Genomic DNA, 17,500 nt, shown 5'->3' with positions numbered 1-17,500 from the left:
CTTCCTCTTCCTCTTCTCCTTCCTCATCCTCTTCTGCTTCCTCATCCTCTTCTTCTATACTTTCTTTTTTTTTTCCTTCCTTCTTATGCTGTTGCCATGGCGACCGGCCCTCACTTAAGCAGAAGGACTTTGCATCTTTCATCTGGCCGCAGACACATTTACATGCCGCCGCCGCAATGCTGTCTCTTCATTTGCCATTCGATTGAAAACGATGGACAAAAGTATTGGGACCGAAACTGACAGCTTTGGTTCTGTCTATCTGACAAACTGCCAGAAGAGTCCAGGAGTTCCAAAGCCACAATTGTTGCTTCTTTCCTGAGTCTTTGATCCATGGGTTCTTTTTCCTTCAGTATGGTAGAAAGTCCCCATTTTGCTGGGTGTGACCGGTTGTTTTCGTGCACGCAGGCACCCGCCGGCCAAGGCGGACCTTCGGGCCGTGGCGGAAGCCAACGAGGAAGACGGTACGCCGCCGCCGCCGCCGAGCTTTCGAGACGGCTTCGGGGACGACGGCTCCTTCAAGCCGCCGCCGCTGGCTCGCTCGCTGCGCATCAAGGAGGAGTTGCTTAGCCAGAAGCACCGCCTCCTGGGCCAGCCCGCCGCGCTGTCGTTGGCCAGCCTGGAGTCGTCGGCCGCTCTCCTCAATCACGGTCAGTCGCACTCCCTGCTGGGCCAGAAGGGCTCCTCGTCGTCCTTCTGGGGCAGCAAGGCCCACCTGGAGAGTCTGATGAAGCTGAAGCAGGCCAGCCCCGGGGACCTCAAAGACCTGCCTACCTTTCTGGAGAACCATCACAAGCACCACGGAGCCTTCTCGTTCAAGAATTCTCTGCTTCAACACCACCACCACCACAATCCGGTCTCCAAGACCCAGCATCACCGTCACCACCATCACGCCAAACGGGACCACTCGCCTCCGGTGGACCTCAAGATCCCGCAGGTTCGAGGCATGGATCTCTCTTGGGACTCCTCGGCCTCGGAGCTGTACGCTTTCGGTGGACTCGGGCCCGGCGGCGGCGGCAACGGAGGACTCGGCGAGAACGCTTTGAGCCGGAAGCTGAGGGCCATCCTGCCCAAGCAGAACCGGCGGGGCGGGAGCTTGGGAAGCCTGCTGGACGGCGCGGCGGAATACTGGGCCGCCGACTTGGAGCACTCGGCCTCCGGGCCGGCTTACTCCACCTCGGACGCCGAGGGGGACCCCAACTCCAAGCAGCCGCGGAAGAAACGCGGTCGCTATCGGCAGTACAACAGCGAGATCCTGGAGGAGGCCATCGCTGTGGTGATGAGCGGCAAAATGAGCGTCTCCAAGGCGCAGAACATGTACGGCATCCCGCACAGCACTCTGGAGTACAAAGTCAAGGAGCGCATGGGTACCCTGAAGAACCCCCCGAAGAAGAAGCTCAAGCTGATGATGAAGACGGAGGCGGCCGGCCCGGAGTTCCCCGCCGCCGACGCGGAGAATCCGCCCGCCGACGAGGCCGCCGCCGACGAAGCCGGGCCCGCCGAGCTCAAGGCGGACGTCGAGGAGGAGATAGAAGCCGTCCAATAAAAGCCAGCTGCGGAACCACGGGGCTTCTTCACCTGTGCCAATTTCCTTTGCAGTATCCGGGCCGAGCACAAACGCAGGGATGAAAAGCGAGACCCCGAGCATTTTTAACAATTTGATGACAATTCCCCGAGATGGTGGGGGCTGCAATTTTGGAAACGGCAGCGCTCACTCTAACACCTTTCCGTTGGCCTTCAGGTCCACTCAGTCGCATGAATTTTGCCCAGCAGCCCGCAAAGCAGACCGCCCTCGCGCCTCCCGCTTCTCTGGACCACAACCTCAGCTGCTCATGAAGGCAGTGCAGTCTCTTGGGAACATTCCACTTTGGGCAGAGAGACAAATGGGCAGAGTTGAAGAACAAACAAAACCATTGGGAAGTGACCATTTCCGTGTACGTATGAATCAACATCTTTGAGATTCGTCGTCAGGGTTGCGAATGGAAACCCGCCTGCCAGGTAGCCACCATGCTTTAACCGCAAGACCTTTCTTTCCCGTCCGCCCGCCCGCCCGCCCGCCCGCCGGCCCGCCCCGCCCCGCCGCAACGTCCCGCCGAGTTGCGCGCGGAACGAGAAGACACACAAAAAGTCATTCAGGGATGCATGTTTGTGAGTTTTGCGACAAACTACTGACTGGTGAGATCATTTTTCTCCTCTTTTACGTTTGATTGAGTTTGCTTTCTTTTGCACTACACTTTGGGTCCGGCGCTTTGGCGGACGGACCGGGTTACCTCGGCATCGTTGCCCCTCGCATCATGCACTTATTACGGTCCGTCTCACAAGCCGGGTCGGGAGGGCCCACCGCCGCCGCCGCCGCCGCCGGATCCGAAGGCGGGTCAGCCGCAGCGGCGCCGGCCGGCCGGCGCTACCTCATGGACCTCCGTCGGTGTCCGATCGCGGAAGGCCGGCACGCTTTTCGGCCTTTCGGGACGGGCGCCAAGCTCGGCTGCTATCCGCACGAGGAGCTAGCTCCCGCTCCTATGCTAATGTCTTAGCGGGGCTAACCGCTAGCTACGGTAGATAGCCTGGCCTTAGCCAGGATACTTTGCTCTCCTCCTTTTTCCTTTTTCTCTTTGAATCAAGCTCAACTCATGGAGTTGCTCTCCCGTCCAATTTCAAGTTTTAAAGGCAGTTTACTACGACAATGTGCATTTATATATGGGGTGGGCTTCATATGCAGTGGGGGCGGGGCGGGCGGGGCGGGGGGGTTTAGCTGATAGTCAGATTTAATATATTATAAATTATTACGACTGATACAAGCCAATTGTTTCTTTTCTGCTGGTTGTGAACTCAGGGTGTAACTGAGACGTGGTTCGCGTTCCAATGAGACTACTTAGCAAAAACAGCTAGCGGTGCAGCCACCGAGCTCACCTGACACGCACGCACGCACGCACGCACGCACACACACACACACACACTGCAGCGCAACTCCCCTAAATGGAACAAAAAAAGCAAAAAGAAACACGACACTCCCAACTCTCCTATTCCACGTCATAGCACTTTGGGACGTGAAAGACACCAGGTTGCGCTTGGAGCCTCGCTATTCTGGGGCGGGCGGGCGGGCGGGCGGGCGAGGGCAGGCGAGGTTGGCGCTGACCTAGCTTTAGCGCAGCCAGGTGCCACTTGGCTCCCTCCCGCTGGGGGTGCTTGGCTCAAGTGTTTTTTCCCCAGCTCTGACAGCGCGAACAGGATGGATGGATGGATGGATGGATGGATGGATGGATGGATGGATGGATGGATGGAAGGAAAGAAAGAAAGAAAGAAAGAAAGAAAGAAAGAAAGAAAGAAAGAAAGAAAGAAAGAAAGAAAGAAAGAAAGAAAGAAAGAAAGAAAGAAAAGGAAAAAAACACTCTTGTTCATAGCAGCCCCGGTGGGACATTTTGGTGTGCACCATTGGGCGCCTCCAAGACGCGGCACAAACGGGCACACACACTCAATGCGTATTGTGGCCGCAGCGTCACTCACATCTGGAGCTCCCTCGCTTTCTTTTTTTGCTCAATGTTCTGAGCAACTTCTCTTCAATGTACGTTTTCCTCTAAAACGGCACGCACCGCTTTGACCATTGAGGCTTCTTTACGCCTAGCCTAGCCTAGCCTAGCCTAGCCTAGCCTAGCCTAGCAGTTCCTTACAATCACTGGCATCTGAATTGGCAGCAAAAGACGTCCCGCATGAAATGCGTCCACACTTTGAACAATGCCGAGCATTTTGAGTGTCTAAAACGAGCTTTTGGTTTTAGCGCGTAGCATGAATTTGTGTTTGAAAAAAACTGAATTGGCACTTACTTCAAAGGAGCAGCACTTATCACTTTGTCCAAAACGCTCTTTTGCAGTGCGACCACAAAAACACTCCAGTGTCTAAAGGCGAGCGTACAAAATGTACTACAAGCATTTCAAATGACGTAACGGAGCAAAATGCTTACGTTCAACAATTGGCTCTGGAAGCAAAATCCAAAAAGCTTTGTCGGCAAGCAAAGGCCCAGGAGGAACTTGTTTGTTTTCGGGGCACCTACGAATCGCAAAATCCTGCTCGCTCAAATCTTTCCGGAGCGAAGTTAACAATCGTGAGCACGGTTTGAAGTTTTTCAAAGAAAAAACCCCCAAAAACGTGCGTTGTGAAATTGACTCTGTTCTTCCTCAACACCACCTGCCCCCCTAACCCTAACCCCACGCCCCCACAAAACCCCTCCGGCCGAAGCGGTGCGTGCCCTTTCTTTTGATGTTCGGACTGTCTTCGCTCACAACGGCGCCGCCCTCGCACGATCGGAACAATGTCTTTGACTGGCTCTCACCTTGAATGTAGAAGAGAACGGTAGCCTTCAGTACTGTAATCGTCTCAGGATGCAGCCCAGCCGGCGGGACGGGGGCAGCAATACTATGTCAGTCGGGGGGAAAAAAAAAATAAAAAAAAATAGCGGTGAGCGCGCGCGCGCACACACATAACTACCTGCAGCAGATGTTTAGAGAATATATGGAAAAGAATATGATGTACGGACGGACCACAAGTTATACCTCAATCTCACTCAAAGGACTTCTTTGCCGTGCCTCGTACTTTGCTGTATCCTAGCGACGGGAAACCGCCGCGAGCACACTTTGTTTTCTTTTTTTTCTCCAAGTCGCCTCCCTCTTGCTGAGGGCCAGGTGTCAAGTCTCTGACTGACCAATATTTGCCACCCTACCTCATATTTCTGTCTTCACACACACACACACACACACACACACAGTCACAGGACAACCTTTAGAGAAGTGGTGGCGCGGATCCTCGTGGGATGGACGCCTAAAAAAACAAAACCTTTTTGGGTGGTCAGGTTTCATCCTCCGGGGTGAGGACAAGCCATTCGACCGAGGAATCGGAGACACCGCTGGGCGCTGGGCGGGAATAGATATGTCACTTTTATGTTGTTTGTGCTTGGCTCCACCATCTTGTTGAGTTGATGTTTTTGTCTCCAAGACTGCCAGAAAAACAACAACAACTGCGCTAAGCTCGCCGATGCCGCCCCGTTGGCCGCTGCCATTTTGTCCGCACCCGCTGTGGTGGTTTCCTCTTGTGGTTGTCGTGGATACCTCAGGTCTGACCACTTTATCCAAGCAGCTGATTGTACAATACGCACACACACAGTCAACACATGACAAATCAGGATTTTTAGTGCCGCTACTTGACATATTTGTAGGCCTTTTTAAAAGAGCCTAGCTGTCAGTGTTGCTCTTTTCCTTCTTGTTGAGGACAAAAAAAAAAAGTCCTTTAATCCAACGTCAGGTGTTAGAGATACGTCAGGTTTGCTGTCGTATTGCTTTGAACAAACACTCGTCAGGTAGCCAGCCATATGCTGGCTGAGTGGGCGGATGGATGGGTTCCTTGCAAGAAGCGGGCGGGCGGGCGGGCGGGCGGACGCCTGCCTTTGTTTGCTCGCTTTGTCGGCAATGTCTTTTCCCCCAAAGTTGCGTTGTCCAGAACATCGCAAGGTTGTGTCGTGAAAGGCCAAACCATGTCATTAAAGTCAACTCGCTTAACGCTAGCATATAATGTGAAATGCCATACATGTGCTAGTGAGGATTAGCGTCGGGATCGTCTCGACACAGCATGCCTGGCGTGTTGGAAGTTGAGCAACTCTCAATCGAGACTTGCCTGTGGAAACCTTCGAGTAGCGCTTGAATCAAATCAACGTCGAAACACAAAATATAGCGGAAACACTCCAACGTCGCTCGCTCATGACTTTGGCCGCTCGCTCGTCTGCTGTAGAGTTAGTTGATTGACAGCGACGAGCGAGCGACCGACCGACCGACCGACCGACCGACGGACAAAGCGCCCGCTCAACCGCCCGTCCGTCCGTCCGTTCAGCATTTGGCTAGCTGGCGGTGGCCCGTCGTTTCTGGATCATTCTGCTTTGAAGCGCCTTCTCCCTCCCCATGTTTGTTGTTTTCCAGCCCAAACCTCTTTGAGTGCTTTAGGAGGCGCCACGATTGTACACATCCGCTTCACCTCAGTGGCACACCACTTCCCAAATGTTAGGAAAGCTGCTCCCCCAAGACCAAAAATGGACGTTTTGGAACGTCTCAGCAAGGGTGGTTGTTGTTCTTGTTGTTCTTGTTCTTGTTGTTGTTTTATGTGCAAAAAAAAGAACGTATAGGAAGAAAAACACTGAATACCTCAGAAAATAGTGGCGGGCAGGAGAATCTCACCTCACCTCACCTCACCTCATCATTTGACGTCACGCTCTTTAGCTTGTGTTGTAACTTTGGACTCAAGTTGTGACCGGAGCCAATTGGTAAAGTGATTGCTTCCTTTCTCGCTTCACTCCAGCCGTGTCCGAATGTCCGTCCGTCCGTCGGTGGCGCAACAAAGATGCCGTTTCAAGATTGGCACTCTTTGAAGGCCACTTCGGAGAGCAGAAAAGATGCTTTGGTCTGCCTTTGCCATCCACGCGTTGGTCCATTTGCTCTTCTTCTCTCGCTGGCGTCTTTGTTGGCACCGATCCTTGGGTTGTTGTTTTTTTCCCGTTAGCGTTCCTTCTGGCTTGCAGTATACCTCTTGATCCGCGTCAAGTGAATGTAAACACATTGAACCTCACGCACGCACGCACGCACGCACGTCAACCTTGTACATAGAGAACGTGTCGAAGAATAAAGTTTTATCTTGAAGCGGGAGAGGGCGGTGCCTTTTCTGGTAACCATTCAGGGAAAACGTTAGTTCCGCGCAGTCCGTTGACGTGTCCAGTCGCTAGCTAGCTTCTCCTTTAGCAAAGCCAATGGGGGAGGGGGGGCGACACAAAAGCGGGCGCCGCTGAGGAACGCACGCTTGCTTGTACATAAAAATGCTTTACCTACCCTCGGAGCCTGTTTACCCCTCAGGCTGAGCGAGCGTACGCGCTTTCATTTTCTCCTCTGATATTTTTGCATGCCGCTCGGTGTAGATAGCAAACACCCCACGCCCTTCAGGCCTTTTTGTCGGACCCAAACGTCGGCGATACCGAACGTCGACGGAAACAATCCCCTCGCCGTTGAGCCCCCCTCCCGAGATCTTGCAATCATTTTTTGTGTTTTCCCGGTCGTGTATGTGACATTTGCGCGCGTGCGAGACTTAAATTGATTTTCCTGACTTTCAATCAATGGTTTTTAGCGTAACTCAACAGATGTGTCGGGGATGGGGGGGGGGGATTGACCCAGAAGGCCTCAGGGACCCTCAGACGCTTTGTTCAGGTATATGAAGTAAAAAAAAAAAAAAAGTCAAGGTCGTCTTTTTACGATTTTCTAAAAATGATCCTTTCTCTGAATTTTGACTGTCAGGCTCTTTTCAGGTGGTCCATTTTGGATCAATTCCAAAGGGAGCCCCTGGAAATTCTTGTTCAATCAGAATGAGGTCAGATTAGCGCAGCTGCAGGGTTGGGCTTCCTCTCTGCTAATTAACAGTCAAACAAAATAGTTGGCAAACTCATGAAGCAGCCAGTGGCCGATTTGGGCGTTGGATTTGCATTTTGCTTAGATTTTGTCAAACGGCTCAGTTCTTATTCGCTTCAGGGACAACAAAGTCAGACCTCGGAAAATGTTGCCATGGTGATTGCAAATGTGAAAAATTTCAATACCTCATGTTCAATCATACAATTTCCCCAAGGTTTCAAGCGACTCCCAGCCTTCGCAAGCAGCTTGCGACGTTTGTGGGTTTTTGAGTTCTTCTTTTTCATTCTGGTCTTGTGGCGTTGCAGTCTACTTACAGATCATCCCGTTGATGATTTTGTCTTTTCTCTGAATCTTAAATTCTCTGGGTTTACAGTGTGGTTTGGCCATTTCACACGAATAGCTTTGCTAAGTGAGCTCACAAAATGGCGACGACGCGCTAGCTCGGTCACGTCTTCTTGACTTGGTCAGACTTTGCGGCATGTTTTGGTGTCGGAAACGAGATAGTTGGAATTCAGAATTTCGATAGAGTTTGGCTAACTCTTCATTTTTTTGTACCCAGCGGTCAAACGATGACGCACACACACGTATATCAAGAAGGCTTTGGACTGCTTCCAAAAGTCCCTCTGCACTTATCGTTTGCATCATGTCGCTAAAATTTCATAAGCGCTAGAACCTTTGTTTTTGTTTTTTTTGTTCTGCGTGTGTTTGTTTGTTTGTTTTGTTTTTCTGTGAATTTTTTTTCGGAACATTCTGAATGTGCCCAAGGAAGGAAGGAAGGAAGGAAGGAAGGAAGGAAGGAAGGAAGGAAGGAAGGAAGCAAGCTTGCTGAGCGCACTGCGTCACGGTCACGCGGTAGCTTGCTTTGGATGGACAAGCAACTTTTCTTTTTTCTTTTTTTTCTGCCTGTGTTGATTTTTGCATTGTGACAAGTTGTCCTTTTGATACACAGAGAATTGGAAGATGAGCTCATTCAGCTGACTGTTTTTTGTACAGAACATTGACAACAACACTTCCGACATTCCGGCGACGCTCTGGTAAGCGTTGCTAATGCGTCGTGGAAGGTGTCCCAGCACTGTCTGCGTTTTGGTTCTTTTTTCCAATTCTGGCAGCCTGACGCTGTTTTGTTTCTTCTTCTCTCTCTTCTTCTTCTTCTTCTTGTCGTCTCGTCGTTTCGGGTTCGAAGATGTATAGAAATACCTCATTCCTTCCGCCCAGGGGGCGCTGTGCCCCTGCTCAGGACACCCAAGCATCCCTTCCACACTTTACCTCACAAATGCTTACACACTCACACAAAGGTTCACACTCCCTCCAAAAAAAAACAACAACTCAAAAAGGACCTTTCCTTTCTTTTGATGCTGTTTACAGTTTGACCGGGGAAAAAAAAGTCAAATTTAAAAAAAAGGTTTTCTCAAGTAGTTTTATTTATGTACAATAAAGTTTTTCGTTTGTTTTGTACCTTGTTTGTGACTCATAGGCTTCTCTTCTGAGTGCACGTGAGCACTTAAAGTCACTGTCCATTCGTACTGATTTTTGATTGGTTGGTTGGTTACTGACTGATTGATTGATTGATTGATTGATTGATTGATTGATTGATTGATTGATTGATTGATTGATTGATTGCTTGATTGATTGATTGACTGCACTGTTTTACTTTTCTTGTTTTGTTTGTATGCCGAAATCTGATTGGACGACAATAAAACGTCTCATCGTGTCTGTGATTTTCTATTTAATGGTCTTTATTTTGGAGACAAAGAAACATAAAGAAGAAAGCAGCATTTGATCTTTTTTGTTTCCCTTGTTTTCGCCGCTGATTAGATCTGTCTTTGTGCATGTGTAAAAATTTATGATTCTTATGTTACTTCTCTCTTCAAATTTGCTAAGAAAAAGACAAAGCAGAAGGAAAGGAGAGCAACGTTTCACATTTCAGCTGTGATGTTGTGTAAAAGGTCGTATTCACTGGATGCTAGAACCTTCTTTCCAAAACCACTATTCTTCTAATAAATGTGGTTGTCAAAATAATGTGTCCAACTTTATTGTCACAAATTCATTTGTCCAAGTCGTTTGTGGCTCACGGGATGATCAAATATGATATGGCACTCTTTAAATACTCTATAACAGTGTTTCCCAACCTTTTTTCATTCACGGCACACCTTTTCATTGGAAAAAATCTTGAGGCACACCACCAACAAAAATCTGTTAAGTGTTACACCAGCTTCTATATTAAAAGCAGTTATATTACAGCAAAAGACGTAAAGTTCTATGCCTATATATGTATGGAGACTCGAATAATTGAATACAAATAAATAGTAAATATTCTTTAAATTGTATTTCTTTTGGAAATGAAAGTGACAGTTTTTGAAAAAAGGTTTTAGACAGTGTAAGGAATAAAATATTGAAAGTGATTGTGATTAAAATCCAAAAGAATCAATATGGCTTTGTTTACTGTTTTAGACTAGCTCTATCAAATATTGCGACATTAAGAACAAAGTCACTTTTAAAGACGCTCTGCTGTTCTGACAGCGGCTGAGTCGAGGTCAAAAGATTCGTTCAAACGAATCGTTCAACGAATCGTCCCCACACACACATTTGTTATTTTGGGGGACACCAACTCATATAACAACGTAAAACACACACACACACACATATATATATACATATATATATATATATACACATATATATAGCAGTTAACCAAATGTCTGATTTTTATGTTTTGATTGGCGAATATAAATACAAGGGTTAGGGTTAGTGAACGAATCACTTCCTAAAGTGATTCGTTCTTTTTTCAGTTCATATGACTTCAACCAGTAGGTGTCAGTAATGCACATTGAAGCTGGTGCCACCACGCCGTAAATCAAAACGAAGAAGAAAGTGACGAACAATTCATTTTAGGATGAACTCTCGATACAAATATTTTCATTTGATGGAAGGCAATGGCGTTAACCACTCGACCAGAGCTCTTGCTGTGCTTAGGGTTAGGGTTTGTGTTAGGCTTGCTCTCGCTTTTGCTGTGCTTAGGGTTAGGCTTGCTTATGCAACCAAATCACCTCAGTTGTTTATCACTTCCTCTGATATTTTTGAACTTACCGTAATTTTCGGACTGTAAGTCGCACCGGAGTATAAGTGAGCAGCAGGGGGGGGGCCCCATTCCAACCCCTTACACTGAGTGCCAAGCAGGGAAGAAATGGGTACCATTGTTATAGTCACTGGTATGACTCGGCAGGGGTTTGAACCCACGACCTCCCAGTCTCAGGGCGGACACTCTCCTCTTAGGCCACTGAGCTGGTAAACACTTGTGTCGTAGTATAACACTTATAGTCGTTTTTAAATAACGTGTCTACCTATATACGCCTAAATATTGTTATCCAATATATCTACTGCAATTTCACATTAGATTGCTGGTTTGAAATTTGCTTTTGATATTATTATTTTTAATAAACATTTATGTTAAAACGTGTCTGGCGTCTTATTCCTTGTTTTTATATTCGCCAATTAAAACATAAAAATCACACATTTTATATGACAATATGTGTAGGTACACTACACGAGGTTAAAAAAAGAGAGAATAAATAAATAAAGGGTTAATTGCACAACAAAAGCACGTTTACAAATATACAATACAAATATACTCGATACAAATATTTTCATTTGATTGAAGGCAATGGCGTTAACCACTCGACCAGAGCCTGCTCGGAAACCAAAGGAGATTTGGTCCTATTGATAGGGTATCCTCCATCCAAACATGTTCGGTGTTGAAAGTTTCAACGGATAGTCCGAAGCCACCCTTTCCACAGTAGTCACCATGACACCTGGCGACCACCTGGTGGCGTCAGTGTGCCGAGCGCCGTTGGACGATCAGGAGAAGAAGATTTGAATCGACGGATGTGACGTCAGGGCTTTAGGTCAATTGAAGACAGGTGTGCTCGCTCAAGGGGAGTTATCATATGCAGGTGCCACCGAGCGCGGGCCGGCGGCGGCGGCGGCGGCGGCGGGCGGTTTCTCAGGTAAGCGAGCATGCTAGCAAATGTTTGTCGTCTCCTGCCGTTTCTCACGACGGCACGCTTTGTTGCTTTTTCTCACAAGCCTTTTTTTTCAATTTATTTTGTTTGTCGCAGGATTGTCGTACTCTCGTGACTCGGCAACGTCACGTCCACCGCGACGGTGGGCCTGGAGGTAAATTGTAGGCCGCAGGCCATTTAGCCCGTGAGCAAATGTTTGCAGTTTCTTACGATGCCATTTATTATTTCTTGCAGGATTTTCGCTGTCCAGGGAGTGCTTGAGGTTTCGGCACGGCACGGCACGGCACGCCACAATCCACTTTGCGTCGCGTCGTTGCGCGTTTTGGTGGTATTTTAAATGTCTTTCGCGGTTGTTTTTTTTCATGCTGGCCAGCATTTTTTCATTCGTCTGTCTATAGAAGGTTCGTAAATGACGCCGCCGATAAGCGCGCGTTTGTCTGACTATAGGAAATGTTAGTTTGACTCTAGTCAACTAAACCATTTTTTAATTATTTTATATTATCCGTGTGCCATTTCCGTGCCATGCAAACTGCTGGTGAATGCAACGTATATGTTACGTCATGTCCAAATCGGACCAAATCCATTCAAAGATGGCGCCCGACCGCCCGCCCGCCCGCTCGTTCCGTTACGCAACAAACGTTTGCGCGGCGGGTTATTTTCTCCCGTTTTGGACGCCACGCCGCCAACCTGGATCATCTGTCCAATGTGAGGTGAGTTGTAGATGATGAAATTAAAATATGAATTATAAGCTTTAATAATTCTTGTCATGATTATGTATTTTTTCAAATGTAAAACTACTTAGAATGTATCAAATTAAAGTATTAACTATCAGTTTGATAGATTATCGTAACTTACTACAATATAATATTTTTTTCAAATGTAAAACTCCTAGTATGTATAATTGTTGGTAAAAAATCATGCCATTGGCACTCTACTCAATGTCTATTTTTGTTGCAATCATTTGCTTGTCTTTTGTAGCACTAAAACAGGCCGCCCAGCCAGCATCCTTCTGTACAAAGCAAGCAGGAGGCTCTTGAAGGAGCCCTTTCAGTGATGTTGAGGACACGGAGGAAGAGTAGTCCTAAATCAGGTGAAAACCTGTTTTTGTCAAGTTTCAGCTTCCCAACACACAATGGTTGTCGAGTTTTAGCTTCCCAGCACACAATTAATGTCTGTCTGTGTTTTTGTAGGCTGCAAGAGGAGCCGAATGGAATAAGTATTCCACATGAAAAGGCGCAATGGCCTGTCCAAAGGCGCAATGGCCTGTCCAAAGGCGCAATGGCCTGTCCAAAGGAGCAATGGCCTGTCCAAAGGAGCAATGGCCTGTCCAAAGGAGCAGTGGCCTGTCCAAAGGAGCAGTGGCCTGTCCAAAGGAGCAGCGGCCTGTCCAAAGGAGCAGCGGCCTGTCCAAAGGAGCAGCGGCCTGTCCAAAGGAGCAGCGGCCTGTCCAAAGGAGCAGCGGCCTGTCCAAAGGAGCAGCGGCCTGTCCAAAGGAGCAGCGGCCTGTCCAAAGGAGCAGCGGCCTGTCCAAAGGAGCAGCGGCCTGTCCAAAGGCGCAGCGGCCTGTCCAAAGGCGCAGCGGCCTGTCCAAAGGCGCAGCGGCCTGTCCAAAGGCGCAGCGGCCTGTCCAAAGGCGCAGCGCCATATCCATAGGAGCAATGCCATATCCATAGGAGCAATGCCATATCCATAGGAGCAATGCCATATCCATAGGAGCAATGCCATATCCATAGGAGCAATGCCATATCCATAGGAGCAATGCCATATCCATAGGAGCAATGCCATATCCATAGGAGCAATGCCATATCCATAGGAGCAATGCCATATCAAGTCAAGAATCAAGCAGCACGCTGCAAAAGTCAACATGTGCGGATCGTGTGCCCAGGAGGGGGCAGTGTGGTTGCCTTTGGTTATGGGTGCACGACGGAAAGGTTGCAGGTGGGGACAGTGTTTGGGGGTCTGACGGTTGGTCTTGCTTAAGAGGTTTTTGGCTTATCTGGATCCAGCGGTGTCTTGTGCTTGGTTGCCATTCACGGCTCACTTGGGGGAGGACGTGGTGACTTGGATGGAGACAAAACTGAATTTTGACGCGGAGCCCAATGTCCAAGCTTGCCATATGACTTGTACCATTTTGTGTCTTTTTCTAACCTGCCACTGTCGTGCTCGCTGCGTTCTTTGTTCTCCCCCATCGGTGTAGGGCGGCGTCGGAGCGAGCCGATCCCGAATGTCCAATTTTGCAATTTGACTTGTACCATTTTGTCTTTTTCTAACCTGCCACTGTTGCACGTCATCTAACCCTAACCTACCACCGCTGTGGTACTTGCGTTCTTTGTTCTCCCCTAGGTGTAGGACAGCATTGGAGCGAGACGGTAGCATTTAGTCTTTTTCTAACCTACCGCTGTCGTGCTTGATCTAAGCTGTGTGTCCTTTGTTCTCTAGGTGAGGGGGCGGTGTTTGGGCGAGCGGGTCCACGAGGAAGACGTAGTGATGCGAGCAGCGCCCAACTCATTGCATGTTCTGCCATTTGCAGGCCGGACGCAAAAGGGGGGGGGTGACGCACGGCCCCATCCGACCGGGCGACGCTCACCAATAGGAGCTAGCCGCTGTGATCAAGTAAGCAAGTGACCGACAACTTGGGGTGCTCTTTGAGTTCCTAACATTTGTTTCTGTTTCTGCAGATGGCGACCGGGATGTGACACGATCTGATCAGAGGTGAACGGACCGCTGTGGCATCGCTCTGAAGTCGCCGAGTTCTGAGGGAGACCCGCTTCCCTGGAGGCGTCGACCTGCGCAGCTTCGTGTGAAATGGATTTTTTTTTTTTTTTTTTTTTTTAATTACACCAGCGGTGTCCCAATGTCTGCTTGAGGGCTGCATACTGAAACAAATTCAGAATTCTTTGACGCAAATTCATGAAATCAATCACGAAATGTTGCCATTGATGTTTAGTCCTACAAAGCAGTGTCGTGTTCAGTCGTGTGGTGTGTTGATCAAGTTGACCCGAGGCTGCCATTTGGACACCAATGGTGACATGTGTGTAGGGCTGCACGTGTATTGGAAAACTGCCATATGGTGGTCTAGGTTATTGACATGCACTTTAAGACAGCAAAGATTTTTTTTTTTTCATGTCTCAAACGAAACATGCTTTCTTGCCTAACTATTTGTAATGAGTTAAGACTAAGTCATTGATGTAAGTTAAAGTTAACTCATCTAACTGATCTTATTGCGATCAAATAGTTAACCTCCATCCAAGAATTTTGCACAACTTGCCTCAATGCAGTGGTCTGGCCCAATACTGCCATATCATTGATTTTCCAAAATGTTGTGCAGCCCTCATTGAGTGCCAAACGCGCAGCGACGGCAAGCGACCGCGCAGCGACGGCAAGCGCAAGCGACCGCGCAGCGACGGCAAGCGCAAGCGACCGCGCAAGCGACCGCGCAAGCGACCGCGCAAGCGACGGCAAGCGCAAGCGACCGCGCAAGCGACGGCAAGCGCAAGCGACCGCGCAGCGACGGCAAGCGCAAGCGACCGCGCAGCGACGGCAAGCGCAAGCGACGGCAAGCGCAAGCGACGGCAAGCGCAAGCGACGGCAAGCGCAAGCGACGGCAAGCGCAAGCGACGGCAAGCGCAAGCGACGGCAAGCGCAAGCGACGGCAAGCGCAAGCGACGGCAAGCGCAAGCGACGGCGCAGCGAGACTTTTGTGCTTGTCTTGCAAGGTGGAAGAGACGATGTATGAAACGAAGAGCCGGTGGACGGAGGCCACCAGACCCGCGATTGGTGAGCGGGGTGCAAAGGAAGGAATCACCCAAAGAAAGCAGTCGCCAAGTGCTGAAGAGGAGCCTGATGTATGACTGGCCAAGGCTGGCCAGAGGTGGTGGTGACATGGCAATCCAATATGCAACACACTTGTTAGTTTTAATTTGATTTCCTTATTTGTCTGCCGTTCAGGGTTGCCGGGGCGGCGGATGGGGCGAGCGCCAGCCTGCACCGAGAGGGACTGGGCTGCACCCACAAGACCAGGGAGGGGGCAGGTCATGAGTACGTTGACAGAAGTGCGCCGCAGGCAACTGAGTGCCGTTTGTCTTTTTGCACTTGTGCGAGGCGGAAGACGAGTCCAACACCGGCCGGAGCAGACCCGGACCTTGGCCCGTGACGAGCGGCCCACACGAGACTGATGGGTGCAGATGCAGCCAGCGTTTCGGGGAGTATGACTTCGGTTTTTCTTTTGTGCTTTCCCTACCCCTGTCTATTTGAATAGGGTAACTAGTAGCACGCACGGGCATTTGGGTTGCTGTGACCCTCTAGATACGAATCGGCAAAGTAGACACCCCCTGCAACCCTTTCTCCCTTCCCTTCCCCCCCCTCTCTCTCTCTCGCTCTCTCTCGCTCTCTCTCGCTCTCTCTCTCTCTCTCTCTCTCTCTCTCTCTCCCCCCCTCCCTCCAACGCGCCCGGCAGTACCTGCATGGCCTGGTGCACTCAGGGTGGAACGTGGCTATATCTTGCCCTTTGTGGAATACCAGGGTATAATGTCTGCCAGACTGGGTCCCAGTGTCGTCGACGGTGTCGAGGACAAGGAGATTCTCCGTGACACTCTCCGTGACGTCACGTTTTCCTCTTTTTTCGTCTCGGGGCCAAGCCAGCTCTACTCAGGGGGAACTGGCCGGTTGCGCTTAAGTGCGCACCAAAGCCTCTTTTCATCTCCTCCCGCTCTCTCCCTCCCTCCCTCCCTCCCTTTTTGTAAGGGGTTAAACATTTCATAACCCGGATTGCTCCAATGCGGGAGGGCCGTATGAGACATGCGCCAGCCCGTGCGTGCCGCTAGTTACCTGATTCAAACTTACCTTAGTCTAGGTTGGGGGGGTGCTAGTGGAATTTTTCCCCTTGCCAAAACCAACACAATATGTCTGCCTTTCAGGATTGCTGGGGCACTGGATCGGACAAGTGCCTGCACAGAGAGGGACTGGACAGGACCGCGGGACCAGAGGGTAATAATAAAAAACTTTATTTGTAGAGCACCTTTCATACAAGAAATGCAGCTCAAAGCACTTTACGACAAAGAAAGAAATTATAAGCATTGAATTCTTCATATAGGAACAGACATAAAAAGAAAACAAAACCATTCATGTGTGCATACGCTATTAATGAAGGGAGCTTAAAATAGGAGCAAGCTTTAATAGACAGGTAATGAGTACGTCCACAAAGTGAACCGCATGCAACAGAGCCGTTTTTCTTTTTGCAGTGGCACAAGGCGGAGGATGAGTCCAAACGTCGAATACCGGCCGTGGGGGGAGCCAACCTTCGCCCGTGATGAGCGGCCGACACGAGACGGACGGGTGCGGATGCGGCGAGGGCAAAGCGCCCAGCCAGCATTTAAGGAGAGTATGACTGCGTTTTTTCTTTTGTCCTTTCTTTCCTTCCCTCCCTCCCTCCACTTTTTCACTGGGTGTGCACACTGGCTATCTGCATGATGCCGCTTTCTTTCTCTCAGCGCCGCGTCATTTTGCAATATTGTTGTTTTACTGTTGTTTTTTTAATCATGAAATGAACTGTTTGTACTGTAATTGTGTGTGTACCACTGAACTGCAATTAAACTGTGAACTGAATTCAAGTGGTCCATTTTAAACATTGGCATTGGCAGTCTATCGTGCATACAAACTGGAATCATTTGAGACATTCTCAATGACAAGACAATTGTAAAGTTAGGCTGAAACCAAATTGACTTAAATATGCAGTGTCAGGCTTTTTATTTATTTTTTTAACTACACAAAGAAAAGCTGCATGCATTCTAAATTGTTGACAAAAGCCAAGTAGCCAGACACCCATAGATGCAAACGACAAGTGTACATACGGTCTCTGTTGCGATCAGTAAGTCATCTTTGGCAACCCTGCTTTAAAATGGCCACCGAACTCAGAATCTTGCAAAATGTTGGTACATTTTTCTGTAAGAGTAAAAGCTGTTGAGTCTAGTCAGAGCCATTTTTTGGTTTGTTTTGAATCGTCATGCATCATGTGGGCATTCTTGTGAATAAAATCAACAGTGGTGTGTTTGCTTC

The 17,500-nt window shown here is 49.1% G+C and overlaps 1 protein-coding gene across 9 annotated transcripts in view; it reads left to right on the top strand.

The window, feature by feature from the left end:
• Positions 1–17,500, top strand: part of lcor (ligand dependent nuclear receptor corepressor) — a 40,024-nt gene that overhangs the window by 22,481 nt on the left and 43 nt on the right. For 2 of the 9 annotated variants that reach the window (XM_088372801.1, XM_088372792.1), the window contains 6 exons: positions 406–11,431; positions 11,543–11,600; positions 11,681–12,536; positions 12,637–14,059; positions 14,125–16,432; positions 16,687–17,500. The exon at positions 16,687–17,500 is cut by the window's right edge and continues 43 nt beyond it. In XM_088372801.1, coding sequence (XP_088228927.1) covers positions 406–1,543 — 1,138 coding nt within the window. In that variant the 3' untranslated portion in view covers positions 1,544–11,431; positions 11,543–11,600; positions 11,681–12,536; ... (1 more) ...; positions 14,125–16,432; positions 16,687–17,500. The remainder of the gene's footprint in view (positions 1–405; positions 11,432–11,542; positions 11,601–11,680; positions 12,537–12,636; positions 14,060–14,124; positions 16,433–16,686) is intronic. The other 7 variants (XM_088372800.1, XM_088372793.1, XM_088372795.1 and 4 more) reach the window with 7 other exon arrangements.

Source organism: Syngnathus floridae, chromosome 4 (assembly GCF_059516105.1).
Source record: "Syngnathus floridae isolate MCC-2025c chromosome 4, RoL_Sflo_1.0, whole genome shotgun sequence".
NCBI classification, from domain to species: domain Eukaryota; kingdom Metazoa; phylum Chordata; class Actinopteri; order Syngnathiformes; family Syngnathidae; genus Syngnathus; species Syngnathus floridae.
Note: the sequence above shows the minus strand (reverse complement) of the source record. Positions and strands in the feature narration are given on the sequence as shown.